Below are 27,359 nucleotides of genomic sequence, written 5' to 3' on the forward strand. Positions count from 1 at the left end.
CCCAGTGAGAGACTTGTCTTGCCCCTCTCTTAGGAACACTGAGGCAAAGAACTCGTTGAGGAGTTCAGCCTTGTCCCCTCTGTCTGTCACCAATTGTTTCTGCCCATTTAGCAGGGGTCCTATTCCTCCCTGGGCCTTCCTTTTACTCCCTATATATCTAAAAAACAATTTCTTGTTATCCTTTACTTGGGATGCCATCCTCAGCTCCATGGTAGCTTTGGCCCGTCTAACTGCCTCCCTGCAAGCGCCAGCAGAGGAGGGATACTCCTCTTCGGTGATCTCTCCCTGTTTCCACTTTTTATGTGCCCCCCTTTTGGCCCGTAGGCTGCCCTGGATTTCTCTGATCAGCCAAGAAAGCCTCCTGGCCCCTTTCCCTCTTTTTTCCTCGCATCGGAATTGTCTCCCTCTGTGCCCGAAGGATCATTTCCTTAAGGCACAGCCACCCTTCTTGGGCTCCCATCACTTCAAAACTCCTACTCTGCAGTGCGTCCTTGACTAATCGCCTGAGTTCATTGAAATCAGCTTTCCTAAAGTCTAGCACTTTCACCCTACTAGTTACCTTACCCACTTGATGTCTTATGAAGAATTCTATTATTAGGTGATCACCGTCCCCCAGATGGCCACCGATCTGTATGTCCCCTACCATATCATCCCCCATTGCCAATACCAGATCCAGTAAGGCATTCCCCCTAGTGGGACCGTGTACCTCCTGTGTGGTGGAGGTCCTGTACACAGGATAGGAACCTGCGTGAACGGTGGGACTTTGCTGTCTGCGTCTCTCAGCAGATGTCTGGGTAGTTTAGGTCCCCCATGACTGTCGCCTCCTTAGCTTTTATCGGTCAGTTGATCGTTGGCCAGCTCCAGGGATGGTACCAGGGCTGGATCAAGCTCTGTTGCAGTCTCAAACCAGATGTCAGTCAACTGATTGTCAGCCGGCAGGGACTGCCCTGGGGCCAGTTTGAGCTTCAGTGCAGTCCAGCTAGCTGCTTGTTTGCTGGGCTTCCATGGCTCCAGGCTGATTGTGGGTGGGCAGAGACCTGACTGAGGCTGGTTTGAACCCTGGTACGGTCCTAGAGGTAGTTGATCATCAGCTGGTGGTGACTTCACTAGGGCTGGTTGGAGACCCTGGTGTGGTCCTATTTTTTGTAGCTGGTTTCCCCTTGTGTGGCAGCATTAATTCCATGTATGTTTATCTGGGTTACTGTTTAAGATGTGATTAACAGACTAATTGCATTTTAAGTGTAACATCTTTCAGGGGCCTAAGTGAAACTGCTTAAGAAACTTTTGTTGTCCAGACTAAATGAGAAAGTACAAAGTAAAGCATAATTGATTAATAACTTCAAAAAAGAATATTTTAAATGTTTATTTTTGTTTAAATGTTTATTTTGTAAACAAAATAATATAAAAAAACCTAGGCAAAATACAACATACATACAAAGAGTGCAACATACATACAAGTATAATCTAGCAAAATGCAACTAAGAGATGTTACATTTTTTCACACCCCAACCTTGAAGAAGAGTAAGGGTGAAGCACAAATGCAACACAAGCAGACATTCCAAATCAAGTATCTGCTTTTTGTGTGAATTCCCTTAGTTTGTAGATTAGTGGCAAAAGCCTCAGTTACTATGACTGGATTTTCTATGCTTAATTCACTTGCACTTTTTAAAGAGAAATTCTTACAGATGCTGTACTCCTTTTGGTAAAACCTCATGGAGGAATGATTTAATATGTAAATTAAAATCATTTTTGAGTGAGTGAAGCATTGAATTTATTTTGGTGAGAATTGGGAAACCTCTTTCTTATGTTCATTCACAAACTGCAGAATATGTTGCTAGGTTTGTTCCATCCGGAGAGACAGATGGCTATAAATGGTAGTGGCTTGGTGGAGTTACTTAAGACAAAGGGATGGTTATAGCCATGTAAGCTGCTTCTGTCTTCAAAATGATGAATGCTTTTGCTCTAAGACTATGGACTAGTGTTGTATTGGTAGTGTGATTATACCCCCCTTTAGCCCTTAAAAAAAAAAAAAAAAAAAAAGGTAAAAAAAAAAAAGTGGGGAAGGTGGAGTATACAAACTGTTTGTAGCTCTACAAAGATAGCAAAAGTGCTATAAGACAGTACCTCGTTACGTCTATCAAAGAGGACTTCTTGGTAGGAAAGAGGCAAGACTTTTGAAGTGGGGCAGTGTTAACAGAATCTTGCTACTGCTGTTACACCCCTGGCAAGAGCTGGGACTGGCTATAGTGCATGGTGCAGGCAAAGTGAGCTGTTTTCTTCATGCCTGGTATCCCTGCAGGGGTGAAGGACTGTCTTTGGCAGCTGTTGATTTTCAGCAGCTGCCAGCTGGTCATTGAAGCTAAGTACAGACATTCTAAAAAACAGAGCCTGAATTGATTTAATCTTTGCAGGTTAGTCTAACCTGTGTAGACTGAACTGATTTGCAAGTGAATAGACAGTCACTTCTGATTTTAAAAATGCAGCCACATGCCTGCAGTGGCTCAGGCTGGAAGCCAGGGGTACTAGAGTGAGCTCTCCCTTTCCTTCAGACTAGAGGGAAGCTGAGCTGAGGGGGGGCATGGCTGGTAAGGGGTTTAAGCCCCTGCCTTGGCCTGCAGGGACTCCAGCTGAGATGTGCTCCAGCTTTTGACCCCTGCTCATAGCTCAGCTGACCCAGGACCCCCAGAACCCCCCCATCTCAGCCAGGGGAGGATCCTGCTGCACCTTCCCAGCTGCTGGGGTTGGGGTTTTGCTTGGGGCAGCCCAGGAGCAAAGACCAGGTCGGGGGGAGGGAGGGGAATGAAATGGCCCCAAGCCCAGGTTCGGACACAGAGAAAGATTGTAGCAGCTTCATCCTGGACATGAGCCCCGCTGGACAGAGGGACCTTGGGGTGGGGGGTAAGGAAGGAGCTTGAGCATGTTGGCACTAGCCTGGAGCAGAGCTGAGCCAGTCACACAGCTCCTGCCCAGCGGCCCCTTCTCTTGGCTGGAGAGTAGTGCCTGGGCCAGCCCTGGCCCCTGCACCAGCATACATGGCGTGGGCTTGCCCCTTCAGCCCAGTTCTATTACCTGTTTCCTCTGGGTGCTGAGCTGGGTAAGCCTTGCTCACACTTCCCCTGCCTGGCACGGTGGTGCAGCATGGCCCTGTGTACCAGGTGCAGGGCACTACCCCACTGCCACTGTCTGCCCGGCCGGCGTGGGCAACACCTACCAGTATGGTCAGGGCAGGCTCCCCGATGGCAGTGAAGAAGCCCTAATGGTAGTGCCCCATGCCTGGCGCCTGGTAAATGAGGCCATGTCACACCTCTGCCACTGGGTAGGGGAAGAGTGAGCAAGGCATACCCAGCTCGGCACCTGGCAGCACAGGAGATGCAGGTAATAGTGCTCAGGGCTGAGGGGGCGTGCCTGCACCATGTGCACTGCTGCAGGGAACAGGGCTGGCCCGGATGCTTCTCTCCAGCGGGTAGAAGGGGGCACCAGGCAGGAGCTCGGCTCGGCTCGGCTCTGTCCCGGGCTGGCGCTGACACACTCGAGCCCCTTCTCACCCAGCGCTCCCCCCGCCGGGTCCCTCTGCTCAGTGCAGCTCACATCTAGGATGAAGCCGCTTCAGTCCCTGCGTGTGTCCCCACCTGGGCTTAGGGCTGTTTCACTCCCCTTTTCCCCCCTCAATCAGACCTTTGCTCCTGGGCTTCCCCAAGTGAAACCCTAGCCCTGGTGGCTGGGAAGGCACAGTGGGATCACCCCCTGGCTGGGAGTAGGGTTCTGGGTATCCTGGGCTGTCCTGAGCCACGAGCAGGGGGGGAAAATCTGAGCAGATCTTGGCTGGGGCCCCTGCTGGTGAGAGCATGGAGGCAGGGGCAGGTTTAATCCCTCTCTGCCTGATCCTGCTCTTCCACACCCTTCCCCCTTCCGCTCCAGTGGGGAAATATTTGGCAAGGGCTGTTCCACCCCCTCCAGGCAGACAGGGGCTGTGTCCCCAGCATACCCACCCCCTTGTCAGTCAACTGTCATTGCTCCAGCTAGGGAGCAGCGGGGTAGGGCCAACCCTGCTCTGCTCCAGCAGACAGCATAGCCCAGCCCAGGCCTGCAAAGCATGCCGGGGGACTGTGATTTAACTTGAATCAGGAAGGGGTCTGGGACAGAAGTTCCATAAACTGGTTTGACCTAAATCAGTTAAGTGTGATATTACATTCAACCAGGTTTATCTTAAACTAGTTTTGGCCATTTTGAAACTGGTTTATGTGCACTCAATTTCTGTTCTGTTACAAGTTAAAACCAGTTTCTGATCACTTAAACTGGTTTTTGTGTAACTTCTGTCCCTAACCTTACAGCCTGCTTCCTTCCTGGGAGGTGGGGAAAACCAAGGGGTAATCTCTTATCACCCCCTGGCTGGAGAGCTTACACATGGTCTATTGTGCTATGTTTATGTAGCACTGTGAAGGGCCTTAGCACCTTGAACACTTGTCCATACCCAAAGAAAAAATATTTTCTCATAAAACATTGGTATATCTGAACTAAATAAACTTATACTCACAATTTAAAGGCTGTATGGGACAGCTTTTCCAGCATAAATGTCAGCATTCTTGTCCTCCTTATTCTTTTCAGACATACAGTTTGAAAGTATTTTCCATACAGTTTTCAAAGAAATTGTACTAGAACTTGTCTCCAAAGCAGAGTTGCCATTCAAAGATAAAGTTCAGGCCAACTCAGGGTCTGCTGCATTCTTTACTCTTGAGCTAGTATAGCACACTATGCATGAATCCTGCATATGTTAGGATAAGGGAAATATGAAAGTATTTCTTCAGTATTCCCCTCTCATTTTTCCCTAAGACACCGCCTCCTCCTCCTCCTCCACCACCACCACCACTGCTGCTGCTGCCACCAAAAGCAAACAAAAAAGCCCCAAGAAACATAGCTTCATAGGAGATCATTCAAATCCTACTGATATTAGGAACTATCACTTTACCCTGAAAAGAGGAAAATTTATCAGGGAATTTATTTTGGATTCTGTCTAGAAGATTGGAGATTTTCTTTTAGTTTTGTCTCGCACATTATATTATTTTCAGGTAATCTAGCTTCAGGGGAAAGACTTATCCCGCAAATTCAAGAAATAGGTTTCCTTGAAAGTCTCTGACTGAAAAATAATATTTTTGCATGCTCCCACCTGTTCTTGCTACTTCACTTTTAACTTTCCTTATTTTATGTTAGATTCCAAACCTTTTTATGACATAACTCGAGTTTCCCACAAACTTTTCATCTCCTCCAAGAGCAAGAGAAGGAAATTCATGTTTAGGATTAGAACAGCAGCCTATTGAGAAAGCTGTACTGGCACAGATCATTTGAGATGCATCTAATTTTTAAAGTACTTCGGAGTGTGTTGCAAATATTTTACAGTTCAGTGGTAAATTCTAGAAAGTATATTTTCTGTTTTCAAAGTTTTCTAGGGATAGTACGACAGTACGGCAAACTAGTTTTGTTGTGATTAATCTGGTTTAAATGTGCTTATGTAAAAATGTTGCATATCTCATGTTTCCCAAACTAACTGGTACAGGGGGAGATAGAAGAGACAAATCTGCCCTGCCTTAACAGGAAGATGCCAGAGTTGCCTGACCTATATGACAGAAGACAGATCCTTTAATAAGGAATTGAATAGCTCTGTTGATCTTTTAGGTGGGCTGGAAGTGACACTGACGTCTGGGGGGCATCAAGGGAAGATGTACATGCTTGATGGAGATGAGCATCACAGTGGATGGAGCAGCCTGAATAGAAGGCCTGAGAGCTGCAGAATTTGATGAGGGGAAACAGCTGAGTTTACTTTGGGGTGTTTGGTCAGTGCAGACTAAAGTTTGGAAAGGGAAGAGGTGAGCTTACTTTGGGGTGCTTAGGGCTGTGCAGATTGGAGAAAACAGCTGAGCTAACTTTGGGGTGCTCCTGGCCATGCAAGCTGGTTTGGGGATAGATTGCTTATCCTTTTTGAGGGGGCAGTGCCGTTGCCCTCACTAAATGCCTTCACTAAAGAGGAGCTGTCTGCTTTGGTGTTTGGGACTTTGGGCTGCACTTCTCACTTTGAAATGGTAAAATCCCTCTCTTGGTCGCTGAACTGGAAGGTACTGGAAGGCAGGGGTGTCAAGAGTAGGAGGGAGCTAGGGTACTCTAGAAGCTGTGTTTCCTCCACTCTAGAAGCCCTTCTTGAGTTGGCTTCAGAGGGGTACTTGGAAAGACCAGACAAGGCTTGGAGAGTCCTGAGCAAATGCTTCCCTGAAGAAATCTGTGACAGACAGCTTATGTAACTTTGTTGTTTTAGGTTACCCTTTGCAGATATTGTGCAAGAAGATATTTAACTTGAGGCATATATTCTGCACAATGTTAACTTTCAGTATCCAGGCATCTGCACTTAGAACATGTGCTGCATTTGTGAAAGGAGATTCTAGATCTCAAGCAAAAACCTCTTCATGAGAGAGGTCAGCCATTTGGAATTATATGTCTTCTCAAAATAGGTAACATTTCTTTAAGTGACATCCAAGAAAATGTAACTGAGATTCCAGCAAGGAAGACTTGATAGATTCAGTAGTGAAGAAAATATTTTGTCTTCATCCTCACCAAAACTGTAACCTAAGATCTTAGTGCTCTTATATACAGCAGTTAAGGTTCTTGCTGCTTTTTACGCCACTGGCATACGAACTGCTTATCCATATACTTAAATGATCATCTGTATAGCAAGGTGACTTGTAATGAGGGCATATACTAATGGTGTTTAGGAGTTGTTCTATGAATGATTTGAAGAGAATATAATCATTATACTAATGATCCACTAAGACAGGTGCTTCCATGATCCAGTATTCATCAAGCAGAGCTATCAGGCATGCATTTGGGCTACTTAGTTTTAGTAGTTGTCTTTTAAGAATATAACCCATTTATAGAATGTAGTTTAAAAAAAACCCCCAAGGTCATACAGTGGTGAGCAAAAGAATAAGCTGTACTACTTTTGTAGTGTCATGAAGAGGCCCCAACTGCTAACTTTAATTTTGAATATCTGATCATAACTAATTTGAGCCATTTTAGATGTGAGATATTTGGGACATTTCCCCCCTAGACAGTAAATTTCCTCTTATACAGTACTGAAGGCTCTCTGTAGGGGGTATTATTGGAACATTCATATATGATTTATTTCACTCTTGGGGCACAGAGAGACTAGCAGTGTGAGTTGAATCAGGTTTAGTCTATGTTGTGTCTGTCTGACGTTTTTTACAAAGCACAGTGTTATAACGGGTCATTGGACTTGATTGTTGAAAACAAGCAAAGGAAATTACTTGAGGCTGGAACCTTTCATACTTCACATAACCCCTCTAGATTGCAGTCACGTTGACCTGTCTGGTGAAGTAGCCCATCGGTTCCTAGTTTAATCATCAGCCAGTGTTTACCAACTGCTTAATTGACCTCATATGTTAACTAATTATGAATCATTGATAGTGTTTTGGCAGCTCACCTAAAGGTGAGTAAGTAGTGTATACACTGTATTGTTAAAATATAGTATTCTAACTGCCAAGATTGTCTAAATAAACAATCTGTTTATTTAGTGCTGTTGTTAGCGCATTAAATAATGTTTGCATGTGCTGTCTGATATCACTTCAGAGTACTGATAATGTTTCAAGGGTAAGATGTTCTCTCACCTTTTTTATATCTTTGGAACTGGGAGGACAAGCAGCATGACATTTAGAAAAATGCTGATGGAATAGGAGCCAAAATAAAGAATAAAAATTATAGGAGTCATACTGAATGAGATGTAGAATCTCCAGGCAGTGCCTAAAACAATGGCAATTTGTGACCGAAGTTCAGGTTCAGGGAAGAATGGAAGGTATCTGAGAAGACGAGAGAAAGAAGGAAGGAGCTCTGCCAGCCCAGAGTGGGAAAAGAAAAATGATGCTAGGTGAGCGGGGAGAGACGGAACAAGTTGGAGAGCGGGCAAGCTGAGGGGAGTTAGGCACAAAAAGGAAAGAGGAAGGAAAAGAGACATCTGACCAGATACTGTAAGAGCTGTGGACAGTAGAAGGAGAACGTTTTGCTTTGAGGACAAAAGAGGTAAGAGTGGGAAAATGGGGGTGAGAGGTGAGATAAAGAATAGATGAAGAGAGTCAACACAGGAGTTCAACCAGAGGAGAGGAGACACAGCACAGGGAAGCAAACTTGTAAAGAGGAGATGGCAGAGGGAGAGAAGTGAAAATCCTTTTTTACCAGGGATAACACCTTTTGTCAATAATGAGCAGTAGATATGGCCTCAAGAAGAATTGATCCAGGTATCCCATGTAGAAATGTTGTAATACAGAGACAAAAAGGAATAAGGGACTAAGGATCATGTTACATTGTTTAAAGCTAAAAAATTAACATTTTAAATCAGCTTTTAAGAGGAAGTCCCTCTTCATCCTCCAGATTAGAAATTCTGAACATACTTGCCAGAATATTCCCCCTGCTTTCCTATCACACTGTTTGAATGTGTAGCAATACATTGAAGTGTCTTTGCTTCTGAAACTGCTGATATCCAAGGTATTATTTTCCCATGGTGCTTCTTTAAACATCTTCTCTTTTCTCTGTATCCACTCACCGTGTCCTTGCCCGACCAGTCTCCCCTTACTCCAGCTTCTGTGACATAGAACTGACCTCTTCCTCTGCTTCCTTCTCTGAAGAGGTCTCAGCATTTAATATGGCTTTACTCTGTATCTGGACTGTTCAACACTGGGAATTCCCACAGTTAATTTGACCACTAAACTTTTTTATCTTTTTAAATAACGGCCGTACAATTTCTGAATGACCAGAGACCTCATGCGGTAAGGACTACACACTCCCTGGACTTCATGCTGTACCATTTGTATGCCACACATACCTGCTGCAGGTACTCCTCCATTGCACTGTGCCAGCACCTCTGTTCCCTGCACATTACATCCTGCTGTGTGCCCTCCACCCCCATGTGGTAGGCTGCCCACTGCACTGTGTGTCCTTCAGCTCCACTCCCCCGCAAAATCCTCTGACTATATACTCTTGTGACTGCACTGCACTGCGCCACCCCCTGGGCATGAGCAGGAAGCAGAAGCCAGAGGAGAGAGGGGGAATCCAGAGACTCCGGCGGCAGCAGCTGCACCTAGAGCAGTGGGGAGAGTGGTGCCTAGACTGTTTTGGGGGGGCTTTTTTGCTGATATCTTTAATTGGACCAACTGTATAGCTGGGAAAGACATTAAACAAGATTTTGGGCACAAAGTGTTCTTCTTCAAGTCACTGTGGCATTATGACCTAGACCATCGAAGCTACAACAACACTTCAACCCTACTCGACAGTTGAAGTCAGTTCCACTTGATCCAACACTTAAGCATTGATGCTGGGCAAAATAGACTGGGAAAAACAGTGCCCCTTCTGTTGCTGCCTCTTTGAGAGTCTAACTCTTCTCAATGATGATATTTTTCTAGCTGTCCTTTTGGATGCAAGCTGTGTTTTTATCCATTTCCAAGATCCTTTGTTTGAAAGTTTCCACACAAAGTTCTCTTGAAGTTTTGCTCAGGGCTCCTGAATTTGACCAAACTTTCTTTCTTCAGAGTAGGTCAGAGAAAGAGTCTTCATGCAGTGGATTCCTGGTATGGTCCAATTAAGCCCCAAACAGTTGTATTGTTTTTATTGCACATGTTTTGGTTCCTGTAGACTTTAACCTCTTGTTGCCTTTAACCAGCAGCACAATGACCACCAAACCCAGGGAGAGATGCAAATCTTTCATAAAAATTGATACTGATACTTTCAAATTTAGTCACAATAACCACAGCTAGAAAGCTGACAAAACATCCTAATTATTTATTTCTAGTTACTGTATTTCTGTCAAAAACACAGTAATACAATATATTACAAACTTTTTTTTTACATTTAATTAGATCTTTCACCTGATACCTATAAAGAAACATTTTTGTCCTTAGTTGGTAGGTATTTCTGTGACTATTTCTGTGCTTATTGCAGCACCGAAGCGTCCCCTGCCATTTCAGTACCTATAACAATCACTGTGAGGATGATGAGTAGTGCCAGGAAAGATTTGATGGTTGATAGAGAAAAAATGTTAAAGCACAAGGAAGATTTTCAAACTTATGTAAGTGGTGTGAAGGGGACTAGTTTCATCTTGGATAAGAAGGAGACAGAGTTTCATAGATTTCATAGATATTAGGGCTGGAAGGGACCTCGGAAGATCATCGAGTCCAGCCCCCTGCCCAAAAGGCAGGAAGTCAGCCGGGTTCATAGGATCCCAGCAAGATGAGCATCCAGTTTGCTCTTGAAGGTGTTCAATGTGAGCGCTTGAACCACCTCCGGTGGCAGGCTGTTCCAGACCTTGGGGGCTCGGACAGTAAAGAAATTCTTCCTTATGTCCAGCCTGAAACGGTCTTGTAGTAGTTTATGACCATTCGACCTAGTCGTCATCCCTTGGGGCACTCTGGTGAACAAACGTTCCCCCAGATACTGGTCGTCACCCCTGATAAACTTATAGGTGGCCATCAGATCACCCCTGAGCCTGTGCTTTTCCAGGCTAAAGAGCCCCAGGGCTCTCAGCCTGTCATCGTAGGGTCTGCTTCCCTGACCTCTGATCATGCGTGTGGCTCTTCTCTGGACTCTCTCAAGCTTCTCCACATCCTTTTTGAATTGTGGAGCCCAAAACTGGATGCAGTACTCCAGCTGCGGCCTCACTAAGGCCGAGTACAAGGGAAGAATGACGTCCCGGGATTTGCTTGAGAAGCATCTATGGATGCAAGCCAGCGTTTTGGTCGCTTTACTAGCCGCAGCATCGCACTGCAGGCTCATGTTCATCTTGTGGTCAATGATGACCCCCAAGTCTCTTTCTTGCATAGTGTTGGCCAACATAGCACTGCCGAGCCTATAAGGATGCTGTGGGTTTTTCTTCCCAAGGTGGAGAACCTTGCATTTATCGGCGTTGAACACCATCAGATTCTCGTCCGCCCACTTGCTGAGCCTGTCCAGGTCAGCCTGGATCACCCGCCTGTCTTCTGGTGTGGATGCTTTTCCCCAAAGTTTGGTGTCATGGGCGAACTTGGCCAGTCCGCTTCTGACTCCAGTGTCCACATCATTAATGAAGATGTTGAACAGTATGGGTCCAAGGACAGAGCCTTGGGGGACCCCACTGGTCCCCCAAGGGTGCCCTGTGGAAATTTTTTTACATTTAAATTGCTTTAGAAGCTGCAATGGTTTGCTATTTCACAGAGATCATCTGCCTTCTGGATGCCCTCATGGCCCACCAAGAAAAACAATCTGAGCATGTGAACAGAAACACAATGTTCTCTTTCCAAGAAATAGCCTGTTCACATGAGATGTCCTGGAAATGTTGATTGTTGTGGTCATTTGAGCAATCATCCTGGACACTTTTCTTTAGATGACAAAGAAGATTAGAAAACACCTGGGACAGCTAGTAACTGAGAGTATCACCAGTTTGCAAAACACCACACAGTATTTAATGTCCCTTTTCTTAATAAATGAAAAAGAAATTAGTTTAAAAAAGAAAACCTCTACTTTACACTTCTACTGAACACATTCTAGGTTCCTTTCAAGGAAGCTCTTATTGAATGCTATTTTCCTAAGGTACTGTCATTACCATACCAACTAAGTGTCTCAGTCTTCAATGCATTAGTCTTTTAAATATGCTCATGTGGCAGGAAATTAACATTATTGCTATTTCAAAGATGAAATGAAACTCTGAAGTGATTGCCACTGGGGGTCTATGGCATAGCTTTTCCACATACCAGCTTGAAATGCAAAATATCTCTGAAATGTGGCATCTAAAATTGGTAGTGTTAGTAATCAAACTGCATAATAACAGACTTTCTAAATGGAATATATACATCTTTCTCAATCATTTAACTGTAGTATTGCCTTGGAACCACAGCCCATTAATTCTGTCTGCCTATAGGTTTAAAATAATGTGAACATATTTAAGACAAATAGCTTAAGAAAATTCTCTTCAAAGTTGAGAAAACCCCCCTTTTAGGCTCTGTGTGTGTGTGTGTGTGTGTGTGTGTGTAAGACCTTTCTGTTGTTGAACTGTTGTAAGGCGTGGTTAAGGTGGGCATTTGAACCTGAGATCATGGGTGCTTGTTACTTTTTTAATACTTAAAGCTTTCTCTCAAGTGCTGTAGGGCAAACTGTTCAAAATCAAATATGTTGTTTTTATGTAAAAGTATTTCTGATTTTTGGGGGATCTCTGTATGCGCAGTCTGGACTACTGCATACCAATTCAGGCTTTGTCAAATGATCTGGGAGTTTGCATGACTTAGAACAGTATTTCTACAGTGTATACTATTGGGAAGGTGGGATTACCTGCATTGGAAAAAATTGAGATTCTACAGACATCACATTAACAAGCTCTAATTAGCCCTAACAAGCTCTAACTAATATATACCATATTGTTTCTTAGCTGAAGGGGGAGTCTTAGAGCCTGGAGGTCCTACTGGAAAATACTGAACTTCTTATTTATTTTCACTACGTAGTTTAATTAATAGAAATGATTCTTTAGTATACCTTTTCCTCTTAGCCAATTTTCCAATTTCTGGAACATTGCATTTAAGGTGTGAAGAAATACCTCGTATTTAACTAAATTTATATGCGCCAACCAACCCTAGCATGCCCTTAAATCTTATTTAACTTGTGCTAACAATTACCTTTACAAATACTTCTCTGGCGAAACCAGTCTCTGGGCATATCAATCATTCCAGCATCATTTGTGAGCGTTGAAATCACTTTAATAGAATAATGTTTTATTTGGAGGTAGTGTTGCTTTAATGCACAGACTGTTTTTGGGTCAAAGGGTTTGATGATGTCCCATGTGGTTTTAGAGCAGTGGATACAATATACATGGATGTAATGCTTGGGTAATTTACAGATAGCTTAGTGGAGCTGCAAAAAGATTGTAACTTCACTGGCAAGCATGTTTTTGCTATGATTTTTCTTCTTCTTTGGCTTCTATTTTTTGTAACCAGACTTAATCTACAAATCTAAAATTAGGCTTGATTACTGCCTGCAGTAACTGAAGAAAGATTTTGACTTCATCTTCACTGCACTTTTAGTTTTTGCTGATCTAGAGGAAGAACAAGAACCTCTTTTAGGTTCAACTTTCTGGCAGTCCATGTAGGCTTGGTTTTGTTTCTAGTTGTTTTCTGTTCCTTGTACCTACTCAGAGCAAGGATTCTCAACCAGGGTGCCATGGCATTCTGGTATGCCATAAGATCCTTTGAAGAGTGCTGCAAGGTGTGAGGGGATAAGGGGTAAGGTAAGGGGTAGGTAAGTGCAGGCTCAGGCTTGTCTTTGCTTGGCTGATGCCTCTTCCATACTGCTTGGCCCCTCTGCAAGGAGGTAAACACCATAACACATACGTTAGCGTATAAAATGGGATGCTGCTCAGTTTCCAATTATGGAGGAGGGGTGCCTCAAGTTCAATAAGGGATGCCTGAAGTCCAAAAAGCTTAAGAACCACTAGACTAGAGACATTGTCATGCCACAGGTGACCCTAAGGGTATGTCTTCATGAAATAGCATGGTTTATTGGCACCTTGATTTTAACAACCAGGTTAGCCCAATCCGGAAGTAAGTGTATTCACAACAAAAACGTGTCTTGTGACATATCCCTGATTCATTGTGTTCAGATTCTTTCCATGTCAGTCATGTCAGTTACTGGAGCTATTGTCTATCCTTCTTGGGGAAAGTGTGGGAAGGTTACTAGAGAGCTACCAGCTTTGAAGAAGTTTGTCTACATCCTTGTCAGCTGGGTGGGTTCTAGACCAAGTAAATTGGAACCCAGGTTCTACACTGTCCACACCCTGGCCAAGTAAGAAAGCCTGGGTTTAAAGCAACTTTCAAATTTGGGTTATGGTGGACAGTGTGGGGTTTGAGACAAGATTAAGTGCATGTAAGGACCCAGGTTAACTGTGCAATGAAGACATACCCTTTGTGTATGGGACATCCCATTGAATCCTAGACTCTGCTTTATTCTGTCTTGTCAGATGCATCATTAAAAAAAAATATATATATATATATATATTGTCTAAGCTAAGACTAACTTATATTGGTGTTAGAGTGAGAAACTTGAAATACTCCGATACTGAATTGGAGATATTTGTTACACGCCTGAACTGGGGGGTGGGTGTGGATCAGAGCCTTCACTTTGCAGGCCTGGCCTAGCTCCTGCCAGTACCCTAGCCAGGGAAGCGGGGGTGGAGTGTGCTCCAATCCACCCCTCCTTCTATCTCAGGCCATGCAAAGCCCAGCCAGCAGCTTCCCCCTCCCTCATCCCCCCCTTCCTCCTTGCTGACAGCCCTGCATCAGCCCAACCCCAAACATATGAAAAATTAACCCTAGGGAACACAAGTTCCCTAAGGCACTCTAAAGCAGAGAGCCATCATCTGATGCCTCATTTGAGGAGGGTTAATTTTTTTCATGATCGGTCATTTTAAAGTCACTCTGCAGCCATGCATTCATGTCACGGCATGGCTGTAGAGCACTTTCAGGGCCTTGATCACATGAAAAATGTAACTTCTGTCTCCCCCTACCCTATGTAGGGGGGCAGCTTTCTTGCTTTCCGTTGCAGCTGCTTCTTACAGTCACTGATGGAATTAGCTGGTCCAAATTCTTGCTTGCCGTGTTTTTTGGTGGAAGCTTCATCAGTGGGGCGAGAGAGCGGCCTTCCACACAGTAGGGGTGGCTGGACAGTGGGCTTGTATTGGCAGCACAGGGTGGCAGCCAGTTTGGAAGCTGCTTCTCCTGTTAGTAAAATGCTTGTGGCCCCTGTTTTAATGCTAGATTTTGCTCCTGTCTTCTCTTACAATTTAGTTAGCCCTGAATTATTGCATTTTTTGTTTTGTCCTCCATGCTGCCCAAGTCCTTTTCTGCCCCTTCCAAAATTTATTTTGAGGAAATTGATATGGTCTCCCACAAAATTCTCTCAAGCAAGCTAAGAAAGTATGGGTTGGATAAATAGACTGTAAAATGAATACAAAGCTGGCTGGATCATTGGGCTCAGAGGGTAGTAATTAATGGCTTGATGTCTAGTTGGCAGCCAGTATGAAGTGGAGTGCCCTAGGGATCAGTCCTGGGGTTGGTTTTGTTCAATATCTACGTCAGAGATCTAGAAGATGAGATGGAGCGTACAGTCAGCAAGTTTGCAGATGACACCAAGCTGGGGGGTGGGGTACTAGATACACTGGAGGTAGGGCTAGGATTGAGAGTAACCTAGGTCCTAGACAAATTGGAGGATTGGGCCAAAAGAAATCTCATGAGGTTCAATAAGGACAAGTGCAAACTTATGATGGAAAAATCTCATGTGGTACAGACTGGGCACCTGGGGTTTCCAGTGGACAGTAAGCTGAATATAAGCTAACAGTGTGCCCTTGTTGCGAAGAAGGCTAATAGCATGCTGGGCTGCATTAGTAGGAGAGTTGCCAGCAGATTGCAGGAAATGATTCTTCACCTCTATTCGACACTGGTGAAACCACATATGAAATACTGTGTTCGGTTTTGGGCCCCCCACAGGGGAAAAGGTGTGGACAAATTGGAGAGACTCCAGCAGAGGGCAGCAAAAATGGTTAGGGGGCTGGGGAACATGACTTCTGAGGACAGACTGAGGGAGCTATGCTTAATTAGTCTAGAGAAGAGGAGACTATCTGAAGGGTGGCTCCAAAGAGGATGGAGCTAGACTGTTCTCAGTAACGACAGATGGCAGAACAGTGGGCTGTGGTCTCAAGTTGCAGCAAGGGAGGTTGAGGTTAGATATTAGGGAAAGCTTACTTACTAGGAAGGTAGTTAAAGCACTGGAACAGGTTACCCAAAGAGGTTGTGGATTCCCCATCCTTGGAGGTTTTCAAGACCTGGCTAGACAAAGCCTTGGCTGGGATGATATAGTTGGGGATGGTCCTTCTCTGAGCAGGGGTTTGGACTAGGTGACCTCCTGAGGTTTCTTCCAAACCTAATTTTCTATGATTCTGTGATTGTAAATGTCCTGTTCCCCTGCCTATCCCTGCTATGCTGCTTTTTTATGCTTCTTGTCCAGAATTATCATTAAAAGAAGGAAACACTGAGCTCAGTAGGAGTGGGTGGATGTGGAAGGAAATATGAGTAAGAGTAAGTGAGGCTACTGTTTAATCCTTGCTTTTTGATGATGTAGGAAATTAAAGCAGGTGGGTGAGTGACAGCTGTGAAGTATTGAAAACTTGGCATCCCTGTTAGGAGGAAGTAAAAGTGTCTTTTAGGAAATAGTGAATAACTTATAAGAATAGGTGATGTAAGTAGCACAGGAAAAGAGCTGGTAATAAACCAAACCAAAAACAAGAGCAGTTAGTGTTGTCAAGGCTTTGGGTTTCCATCATCCTTGAGGACTTTTAGAGCTGCTTATGTATTTTTGAGCTGTTTTAGATAGCTTATTGTTGCATCTTTTTTATAGGTAATAACCAGCAAATACTAGCCTCTGCCCAACCAGTTTTCTGAGTGGGAAATTTAAGATTATAGATTTAACAGCGTACAGAGGTCTGCGGAGTGGATTAATGATAGAGTAACAGCTTCATCTTCCAAAGGCTTTATTTTCCTGAAGATACTCACTGATTGCTGAAACAACTGACCGGACAGCTGTGGGGCCGCTAGTAAGCATTTGAACTAGCAACTAATCACCTAGCCAGGGTTGTTTGACCCCAGCATTCTTTCCTGCCCATGGCAGGGGGTCAGACTTGATGATCTGCTCAGGTCCCTTCCAACCCTACCAACCATGAAACTATGAAACAGTGATGTAAACTTGATCATTTTAGACGGAAGAGATTAATCAGTTGAGTCCTTCTGCCCAAACGTATCCCAACATCACACCCTGGCAAAACATTAGTTTAAACCAGGGGTAGGCAATGTTTTTTGGCTGGAGTGCCGAAAAAAACACAATGTCTACTTTGTAAGGTGCTGGAGTGCCGGCAGGCCACAAAAACAAAACTGGGGTGGAGGCGGTACATGGCAGGATGCACTGCATATTTAATACAATTAATAATCATTAATGTTGCTTTTATATATTTAATAATTTATTTTTTTACAGTAAATACCAGGCTTTCTAAAAATTCAAAACCTGGTGACAATAAATAAAACTTCATGAACTGCCTTGTATTTGTGAATTTTTATTTTCTTGTTAAGCATGTTGTGATGAGAGGGAGAGAGGAACAGGGAGCAGCAGGCACTGGGGGAGTCACTGCGGGCAGGCTGGCTTGGCCAGGCCTTTGGAAGGCTGCAGCTGCAGGAGAGCTGCTGTCAGGCGGGGAACGGGGGCTGCCCTTGCCCCAGGGCTCCATAGATTCAGGCCACAGCGGGGGACCTGGCAGCACTGGATGTGGGGCCCAGCCAGCCCGCTCAGCTCTGTGGGGATGGGACGCGGCCACCCTACCCATGAAGGGATGCTGCCTGGATAGGGCAGGGCACTGGGCTAAGGGAGCTCCCTGCTTGGTCTCTGTGTGTGCTGGGTATGTTGCAAGTGGGAGCTGCGGCTGTAGGCTGGTCCCCAGGCTCTGGGAACAGTCACTGCAGTTGGTGCTCAGGGCCGAGCCAGCTGGGAGCCTGCAGTACAGCGGTTCTGTGCAGTGCCTGCCCCAGCCCTGGTCCCTTGAGGGGAGCTGCATTTGGGCAAGGCCAGAACCCAGGCAGGCTGAGGCAGCTGCAGTGGCTGTGCCCAGGCTCCAGGGGGCTCCCGTGGCCAGGCCCCTGCACTGGGATGGCTCTGCCCTGCCTGCACTGTGCCCAGCGTGCAGGGAGGCCAATCCCGGAGAGGGAATTCCCCCACCAGCCCGGCATCCTGCCCCAGCCAGGCAGCATCCTCATGTGTACAGGGTGGCTGCAGCCCATCCTTGCGGAGCTGCGTGGGTGCCGCTGGACATCCCTGCCTGCCTGCCCACCACAACTCGAGCCCACAGAGCCCCAGGGCAGCCCCGACTTCCCACCCAGCTCCGACTTTCCTAAGGACCTGATTGGGCTGACTTGCCTGCAGCACCTCACCACATGCCACCCAGACTCTGCCCTGGCTGCCTGGCCCCAGGACTCGGCACCTCAGTGCTGCCCTGGGTGGGACAGGGTGTCTGCCTGCCTGGGCAGCTCCCTCCAGGGGCCAGCCGGGCCGGAGGTTACAGCCTGGAAGCACAGGGCGGGGGCAGTGGAGCACAGACAGCCTCTCTGCCTGCGCTCTTTTGGCTCCGGCCCGGTGCCTGCCGCGGCGCTGGGACTTGTGGCTGCGCAGCCAGGAGCAGTAACTTAAATAAACAAACAAACAAACAATTTTTTTTTGTGTGCCTCCCGGCATGTCAGGAAAATGTTTCTGAGTGACACTAATGGCACGCGTGCCGGGGGTTACCGACCCCTGGTTTAAACCCTCTGGATATAATTCCTGTGATTTAAAGGTTTAGGGCAGTGGGTCACAACTCGGAGTGGTTACTAGGTCAGTCAGGGGTTCATGAGGCAATAAACATTTCATTGCAGTCATAAAGCAAAAAGACACTCTCCATTCCTCTTTGCCTGCACAGCCCCCTATCTTCAAGGTCAAATATTCTGTGTAAACCTCTCGCATGTGCCTGTGTGATATATCATGTAGACTTGCCGTTATACTTTTGATATATTTGAATACTCTCACAATAAAGGTAAACAGGTGCATTATTTTTTTTTTTTACTTTGAATAATGGATTGCCAATCTGAGAAACACTTTTTTTAGGCAAAGAGTAAAGAGGTTACATTTCCTGACTTATTTGTTCTAACAGTGTACTACTCTGCCTTTCCAGAGTTAAACGAATAGTTAGTTATTTATGCTTAAGGGTGAGTTGTTCCTGAAACAGTCATCTCTGCCCATTAGTGAACCTTGATTAATTAAAAAAAAAATGTTTCTAACATGATCTCATTAACATTTGTAATAGTTGGTTCTTTACTGATCTGACCAGATTTAGGTAGCATGATTATTGTATGGTTTGATTTATCTGCATTGATTGTCTAGTATAACTGCATTGAAGCTTGCCTGCCTGAAACTTCGTGAAGGCTTTAACTAAGCTTCTTTCAAATGTTTCCCAGAGCGGAGTTTCACTTGTTTATATGCTATATGCACTCAGAAATCTACCTGTCTTGCCATCTGTATTGGCTAGAGATTACTAGGACTGGAGGAATGAGCTTTGGACTCTCCTAGAGGGCAGAGTATATACCATGTTTCGCTCAGCTGTCTTGAAAAGCTCAGTCTTTTGAACCAGTTCAAGACTCTGAATCATGAACAAACCTTAAAAGTTGCTGTTTGACAACTGGAATGGAATACCTTTTGCTTATTGTACTTAAGTTTATTAACTTATTTTAGTTTTTTTGTAATGAACATAGAAAATGTTTGTTTTTTGCACTATTACCTATGCCTTCCATGATCTAGCTTGAGGAAGATAGTAAGAAACTTATTGAGATGTAATAATGTAGAAATAAATCTGACAGCAACCCCCGCCCTCCCGTCACTTTCCCTGCCAGTTCTGTATAAAGTGTTTATGAATGTGACCTAATGCTGCTGCTTGCTATAGTATGTTTAGTATAAAACTTTTTATATTGGTCAGTTCAATCTAGGAAAATATTGCTGTTTCTTTACCTTATTGAAGAATGATGAAACATTTTTAAGTTTCTCTTAAGAAATGTGGAAGGGGAAAGATCTACAGCATGCGAAAAGCTACGATGATTCAGTTTGACCATGTTCTGTTGCTTTATTAATAGCAACAAAGTAGTAAACATTCTTAAGCAATTGTTTAAAACTGAACAAAAACTCTTTGATGTACTTATTAAGGGAAAAAAGGCTGAAGGTCAAGAATTTGTTAAACAAGCTAATGTTAAACAAACGTTTCAGTGTGCCAGCAATTTGGCACTTGATTCAAGATGCAAAAATACAGGCAGTCCAGAAATAATAAATTGTGCTACCATCTTGAACATAGGTCCCACTACCATAATCTATCCTTCTCTTGTGGGTGCTGAACTTCTGCAATTTGTTACATAAAAAAGATGTCTTCCTTGTTCTCTAAAGAAAAAGAATAACTGTGCCTTTTGTTTGATAGGATAACATTGGACAAGCTTTCCACTCTATTTTGGGTATAGGATAGGGATGTAAATACCATTTAAAAAATATTTCTTTAACCTCTTCTAATTATATTAGTTAAACGATTGACCGATAACACAGCAGCTTAGACACAGCTGCTGCTGGGAGCTGCTTCCAGCTCCTGGAGCCCTTTGGCTGGGGGTAGAGGTGGAGGAAGCGAGCCCAGGCAGACAACACAGCCCAGATGAAACCCTGTGCTGGGAGGGAGGGAGCACCTGTGTACTAGCAACTAATTGCTCAATTGATGTCATTAGGCTGCTCACTGTTTTCCTCTAGTCCCCCTCTCCTCTGCCCCTCCCCTCCTCCTCACTCCTCCCTCCTTCTGGGCCATCCTGCTGCCTTCTGATTCCTGCTAGGGCACCACAGCATGGCTTTTCTTCCCCCCTTCTATGCTAGACTGCACCCACCTGGAGCTAATGGATAACCAGTAAGCTAAATGGTTATCACTGCACTTATCAGTGTTAAACGATTAATCCTTTAACCTTTCACATCCCTAGTATAGAAAGATCTTGGGTACATCTTATATTTGGCTTGAAGAGTTGTGGAGTCCCTAACGTGTATATATAATATAATGGTGAATGGACATAGTTGGTTTTTTTGTATCTGTTGTTAGCACCTCTGCTAACACAGTGAGAGACTGAGGAAGAATGAGTGGGGATGGTCAGATCAGTTGGCTGGCAGCAAAGTCTTAGGAAAACTGAATGCAGAGGGTAATAAGTGATGTCTGGTCTTTGTCTTGAGGCAAAGGAAGGTTTCAGGTCTCTAAAACTCTGCTGAGTGGAGAGGGGGTTGTGGTTACACCTACGTTTATTGAGCTTTCTCTGATATTCGCGGTGATCTCTGACTTAAATGTGAAACAATTGGAAAGAATGGAAAGGGGGCTATGACCGAATTTGTATATTAAACACACATTTTCTGTACTTCAGAACTTTGGTTTAACTCTAATACCAAATTTCTCAACTTTCAGCTATTGTTTGATGTTGTGAAATGATGACTTTCAATATTTACTTTATTTACAAGATAAGGTGTATTTTCCCATTTAACCTGGCAGGGTACAGGTGGTGAGGGGCCAGAGGTTGCATGGGGCAGAAGAGGGAGGGGAGGTAGGGGCATGGGGAAACCAGGCAGATGGGGAGGCAGGTGCCAGGGAGACGAACATGGGGGGAGGGGGGGAGGATGGGGATGGGAGGAGAAGTAGACACCAGGGAGCACAGGTAGCAGGGGAGGCAAGTGGAGCAAAGTGTGTGGGGTGGAAGGGGCACTCAACTTCCCCACTGCCTGCCCCTGAGTGCTTCCCCTGCCACCTGCCCCCCTACTGCTTACCACCCTGCAACTGCTTGCTCCTCTGCAGTGTTGGGAGGGATGAATTTAAGACAACCCTCTAATAATTAGATCCTATACTTGGAAAATTGTAACAAATTTATAAATCTTCCATGTATAGAATCTGATTACTGGGTGGTCAACTTAAATTCAGAGTCATCTTAGGTTCAGTAAATATGGCAATACATTTGTAATTAACCAGACTTATGGTTTAGGAACAGCATTAACTATTGGCTTTTAACTATTGGACTAACTGGTTCATTCCAAATAAATTACAGTACCTGTATACCATTTATATGTATTTACACTAAGTTATTTTTTTTAGATATTTAATATTTTGGATTTTTGATCATACATAATATTTTTAAGAAAGGAAGGTACTTTGTTCATAATTTCATTCCTACCCATGTCATACTGATACCTTTTTTATTATTAAAAAAATTAAATGCATATTTTTAGGCGCATGACTCCTTAATGAACCGTTGGGTTGGAAAATAACTAGTTGTATCATTAGACAGAGATATTGCTATTATTTGCATGAGATAGTGGAGATGAATAATTTAGCAAATGTTATTAGCACAGGCAGCATATTACTAAATTCACAGCAGGATGTAATGAAATTTCTGTCGTGCTAGTATGAAGAAAGTATGCCTTCCATAGGCATTCTTGAACTTTTGACATCTCTTATAGCATTAACTATTATGTTACCATACAGATCTTACTTGTCTCTTCATTAAATGAATGTTTTGTTTGAAAAGCTTTACTTAATTTAAGAATGTGAAAGGCACAGTAAGCCAAATACAGCTGTTTGGCTCTGAGCATCTGTTGCCACATCAGAAAAAAAATTCTGGGTATAGCTGCCACATTATTCTTAAATTACTTAATGTCTTTTTAAAGGCTGTGACTGATAGATGAATTAATTTTCTAAGCAGAGCTGTTGGTGTAGTAGGAGGCAACAAATCTGCTTGGTTTACGTTTGAGTTCAACTTGAAACCAAGTTCACTGAAACATCTTATTGTCATTGTTTGTTTCTTGGTTTTTCCCCTTCAGGTTGCTTTTTATGTTTGTCAGCTTTAAATTTGACATTTAAAAAAATAATTATTCATGAACGATCATATCTATGCTTGCATTTATTATCAAAGGAGAGACTCTTGTGTTTTACTGATATTACTGATTTTGTTAACCGTGGGTAATATTTGCATTTTTTTTAAGCAGTTGCTTCTTTCCAGCTCTCAGAGATTGGTTGTCCTTATTTTCCACTTGTTCCCTACTCCAGAATTATGCAGATATGATCCACATGTTTGTTGCTCTCAGGCATTTTCCTTTATTTCTTGATATCAACTTTTGTGATCTTGCTTGCAACTTTTATGTTTTATGTGCGAGTAAACCCTAGCATTTATGCTGTATAAATCCAGATGCAGAGGACATGGAGGCAGTGGTTTAGCTGACACCTGCATACAGCACAGATATTTTATTTATATTTCATTCCCTAAGCATTGTTGCCCTTGGGGAATGAGTGTGTATCAGTGTTGCACGCTGTCACACTTGCCCTTGGACTGGCCGGTGGAAATCTTTAGTGTGTGTTTTCTCTCAGACTGATGCTACAGGAATGAATTTGACTTGGCCTTTGCTCTACAATTTTTAAGCTTTGAAGATACTTAAGATCAATTATTTAAAAACTGAATTTTGATGGGAGTTTATAGAAATGCATAAATAATTCTAAACCCTGCCGTGTTTCTGGCTGACACGTTCCAGCATTGTGCTAGTGCTTGAGAACATGAAAATAGAACTGTTTAGTTCATTTTCACTGAATACATTTAAGAAAAACTAGGAGTGATCTGTAAATGTGATTTTAAAACATTCTTTTTAGTGAGATTTTACCTGTGTGTCCATCCTATTGATGGACAAATGATTGCTCTTCTTTTCTTTTCTTTTCAAAATATTGAAAGATTTACAAGATATTCTTTGTGAAGAACAACAAAATGATGTGACTTCTGTTTAAGACTGACTGTATTTTTGTGTTTCATTTGAAGGTCATTCTGTGAGACTCTTGGGTCAGAAAAAGGATAATGGAAAACGGTTGGGGGGAGCGCGATTGGATTTGCCAAAGATTAGGAAGAACCCGCTGATAGAAATTATTTCCATCAATACAGGGTAAGAATCTTCCAAACTTCCTTATAAAATATTCATAATTGCCTAGGAATCTAATTTCAGTTTTCTCCAGACCTGGTGCATGGTTGCTTCAGGTCATATAGGAAGGGAAAAAAAGACCATTTTTAAGCTCTTAAAGAATTTTAGATGTTCTTTTTGGTGGAAAAGAATTCCTCAATTACTTACTGGTATGTATATATTTAATTAGCTTTTCTTTTTGGAAGAACTGTGTGTGAATGTATTCAATTAATTAGAACATCTAGGTATAATTTTACTTAGAGGTTTCTTATACCACCAACAAGTAAATATTTTTAGCAAAAATATGGTTTGTTTTATAGGAATGAAACCTCTTGCCCTTGTCCAGGTTCCAAGGGTGGGGAAGGGAGCACATTGGTGTGGTTGCACCCCCCCCCCTTTAGATCACAGTGATCCTTTTTGGATCACAGGAGGATCAGCTGGTGACCTGGAGTCCTGGAAGCAGATAAAAACCCCACTGTGGCACCCTTTCTCTTGCCATTTCTGTGTGCAGGGGCACCTCCCCTACCCTTCTGGTCTCCCCTCTATCACCTATTGCTGTTGCTGTCTGTCTGACCTAGGGAAAGGAGTAGCTCCAGAGTTAATGCTGCCCTGCTTCAGTCAGGCTGCTGGGAGCTGAGCCCTGTAGGGACAGTGGTGGCTGCAGCAGGCAGGTTCTTCCTCCTTGCCCAGTCCCCTCTCTGGTGTTCCTCCCCAACCTGGGAGCTGTGAAGTAGGGGTTGCAGCCACCCCCACGGTGCCAATCACTGCTCCTCCAGCCTCCTCTTTAAAATCCTAGATCTACCCATGTTCTTGTCCTCATTTAAATGTGGTCTCTAAGTACTGTATTGTATTGGATGTATAGCCCTTCTACCGCAGCTGAAAATGCATTGTAAGAGGCTGTACAGGAGACCTGATTTTCAATGAAAGAAAGTAGTTTATTATATTTTTTTTAAAAAAAAGAACTCTTGTGGAAAACTCTTGTGGACAAGATCTGTATTAAAGTGTATGCTTGCCACTGACACCTACAGGAATTGTATGCGCTTACCTGAGTGCAGTATTTTTGCCTTAATGACTTTCAAGTCACTATTTTGACAGTTGTTTGGTGTCATTCTTATGTGAATATACAGCTGTTAAAAATAACAATTGTACCTTACTGCAGTGAAACACTGTACATGGAACCCAGACTGTGGGAATAATAGGGTGAGTCAAAGACCAGGTTTCAACTGAAATATTGAATTTCTTATTTTCTGTCAATATTTGTTACAATCCTTACTAGTAACAGAGCAATCTAGTTGCAGTTAAAGTTACAAGCTGATACTGCTGTAATCCCATTTTCACATGCTCCTGACTTGTAAGAATGACCTGCAGGTGGTAGAATAGGTTGCCATTTTCAGTCCTAGATTACTTTTAGGATGATTGCCAAATTTGCTAAAGTGATTACAATCTAGATATTGTGAGATAACGATTGCTAGTTAACTGACTAGGTTGGCTATCTTTCCCCACAGAGTTTTTATTCTGGATATGTACTCAACTGTTCAATTTTGTTCTAATACAAAAAGCTTTCAGAAGGGATGATATTAGGCATTTAACAGCTATCTGCACTGTTTTAGAAAGAAGAGATTTTTCTTGTTTTTTGTTTCCTTCCCACTCTTTAGCAAATAGCTTCCAATTTATAAAATACTTATTGTCATGAACAGTTCCTAGTGGACGTGCATGATCATAAGAACATTGTACTGAACAGTAAAGTAGACTGTAAACTTACAGTATGATGAGCACTCTTTAGTAAATGGCTGCGTGCATGCTTTTTACCCCATGGTAATTGTAAAAAAAATTACCCTCCCTGAAAATGGAGTAAGCTGCCTTGCATTTACTGTAATGGCAGTTTGGCCCTGTAAGGATTTGTTGAGCAGAAGCAGGGGGTAGCCAGTCCTGGCAAGTGAGGGACCCAGTGATAACGGCAGATCCCACCTGGGAGGTTGGAGGGACGAGAGAGGAAGGAGACGCAGACTGTGAAGAAAGAGCTCTGCTGCAGGTAGGGACCTAGAGTGACAGCAGCCCTAGGCAGGAGGACGTGGCTGATGAGTATAGTTCTTTTATATTTTGAAAATAAATTTAGCTGAAGAGGCAGAAAACGTACCCAGAGTGTGGCTGAGAGCTGCAGCTTAGGTGGATGAGACAGAGCTAAGCTTCCAACACCTTACCCTGTAGTAAAGTTCATGTGCCCATACCCTTATTACTTAGGCTTTGCTACACTGGGCTACGTCCAGTGGCAGACAGCTGTCAGAGCATGTGCATATCTCTGTGGGTTCTGGCATCTCCAGATTCATAGGTGTTAGGGTTGCAAGGGATCTCAGTAGGTCATTGAGTCTGACCCCCTGCCCTGGGCAGGAAAGAGCGCTGGGGTCAGACGACCCCAGCTAGGTGCTTGTCCAGTCTCTTCTTGAAGACCCCCAAGGTAAGGGAGAGTACTACCTCCCTTGGAAGCCCATTCCAGATTCTGACAACCCTTACTGTGAAGAAGTTCTTTCTAATGTCCAACCTACATCTGCTCTCTGTAAATCTGTGGCCATTGTTCCTAGATACTCCAGAGGGTGCCTTAGTAAATAGGGAATCTCCTATTCCCTGCTGCCCTCTCCTGATGAATTTACAGTCAGCCACAAGATCACCTCTCAGCCTTCTCTTGAGAAGACTGAAGAGATCTAGGTCCCTCAGTTTCTCCTCCTCTCCATGCAGGTCCCCTTCATCATCAGGGATCCTAGTTTTCCTTTCATCACAGAAAACTAGAGGAACATGCAGAATCTGCATTTTTTCCATGACATACCGAAAGTACAGCAGTGTCCCACGGCAAGCGGCACCATTTCTGTTGCATTTATTTTTGCTGTGGGTTTTGCCTCTTGGCAAATCAGCACCTCCCTCCTGCCTCTCCTTCTACCCAACTGATTAGATGAGGGACAAAATCTGCACCAAAAATGAGAGAGCAGAAATGGTGCTGCTAGCTGCAGGACACTGCTGCACTTTTGGTAGGTCATGGAAAAATGTGGATTTTTGTATTTTATTTTATTTTAACTGAGATTTTCCACCTTTTCCCTGTGGAAAACTAGAATCCCTGCTTATTACCTGTGCCAGCAGAGCATAAAATGTGCCTTAGCTGGGTGCAGCTGTTAAGGGGGCCATTGCAGCCACCAGAAGATACAGGCATGTCTATACACACTTTGCCCACTGCTGGATGGAGATAGAAGTCTTTTTTTTTTCTCCCAAGTGCTAGTGTTGCTCTGTGGAGAGAGAGAGAGAGAAGGCATTTTGGTGCCATGGGGGAGTTGTGTGTGCTGACATACTCAGCAACCTGCCACCATAACTGTGTTTTGCTAGACCAGGCACTCATCTCACTAACCAAATCTAAGTAAAAATCATGCTGATAAGAATATCCACACACACATGCTGTTACAGCGTGCGCACCCAGTTTATTGCAAATAAAGTTTGACCTAATTTGATGTATTTGAAGGCAAAAGCAAATAAACCCTCTGTATAAAATTACAAATCTTACCAAGGTCATTTCCTCGCAGAGAGTTGGTTGGAAAATGCTATATTGCACAATCACGATAACCAGTGTCTCTTGAGCTGCAAGTTATTGCTTTTTCTTGGTTTTTTACTTGTCTTTCCACTATATATGACTTTTTAATATTTGCCACCAGTTTCAAGGTTAAAAAGTAGCTTTTTGAAGGCAGTGTTCAGCA

At 43.7% G+C, this 27,359-nt stretch overlaps 1 protein-coding gene across 3 annotated transcripts in view; it reads left to right on the forward strand.

Moving 5' to 3' along the window:
• CDKAL1 (CDK5 regulatory subunit associated protein 1 like 1) overlaps nucleotides 1-27,359 on the forward strand; it is a 463,104-nt gene that overhangs the window by 238,691 nt on the left and 197,054 nt on the right. For all 3 annotated transcript variants that reach the window (XM_025205731.1, XM_006024966.2, XM_025205732.1), the window contains one exon: nucleotides 23,490-23,610. In XM_025205731.1, the coding sequence (XP_025061516.1) occupies nucleotides 23,490-23,610 (121 nt within the window). The remainder of the gene's footprint in view (nucleotides 1-23,489; nucleotides 23,611-27,359) is intronic.

This window comes from Alligator sinensis, unplaced genomic scaffold (genome assembly GCF_000455745.1).
Source record: "Alligator sinensis unplaced genomic scaffold, ASM45574v1 scaffold342_1, whole genome shotgun sequence".
NCBI classification, from domain to species: Eukaryota; Metazoa; Chordata; order Crocodylia; family Alligatoridae; genus Alligator; species Alligator sinensis.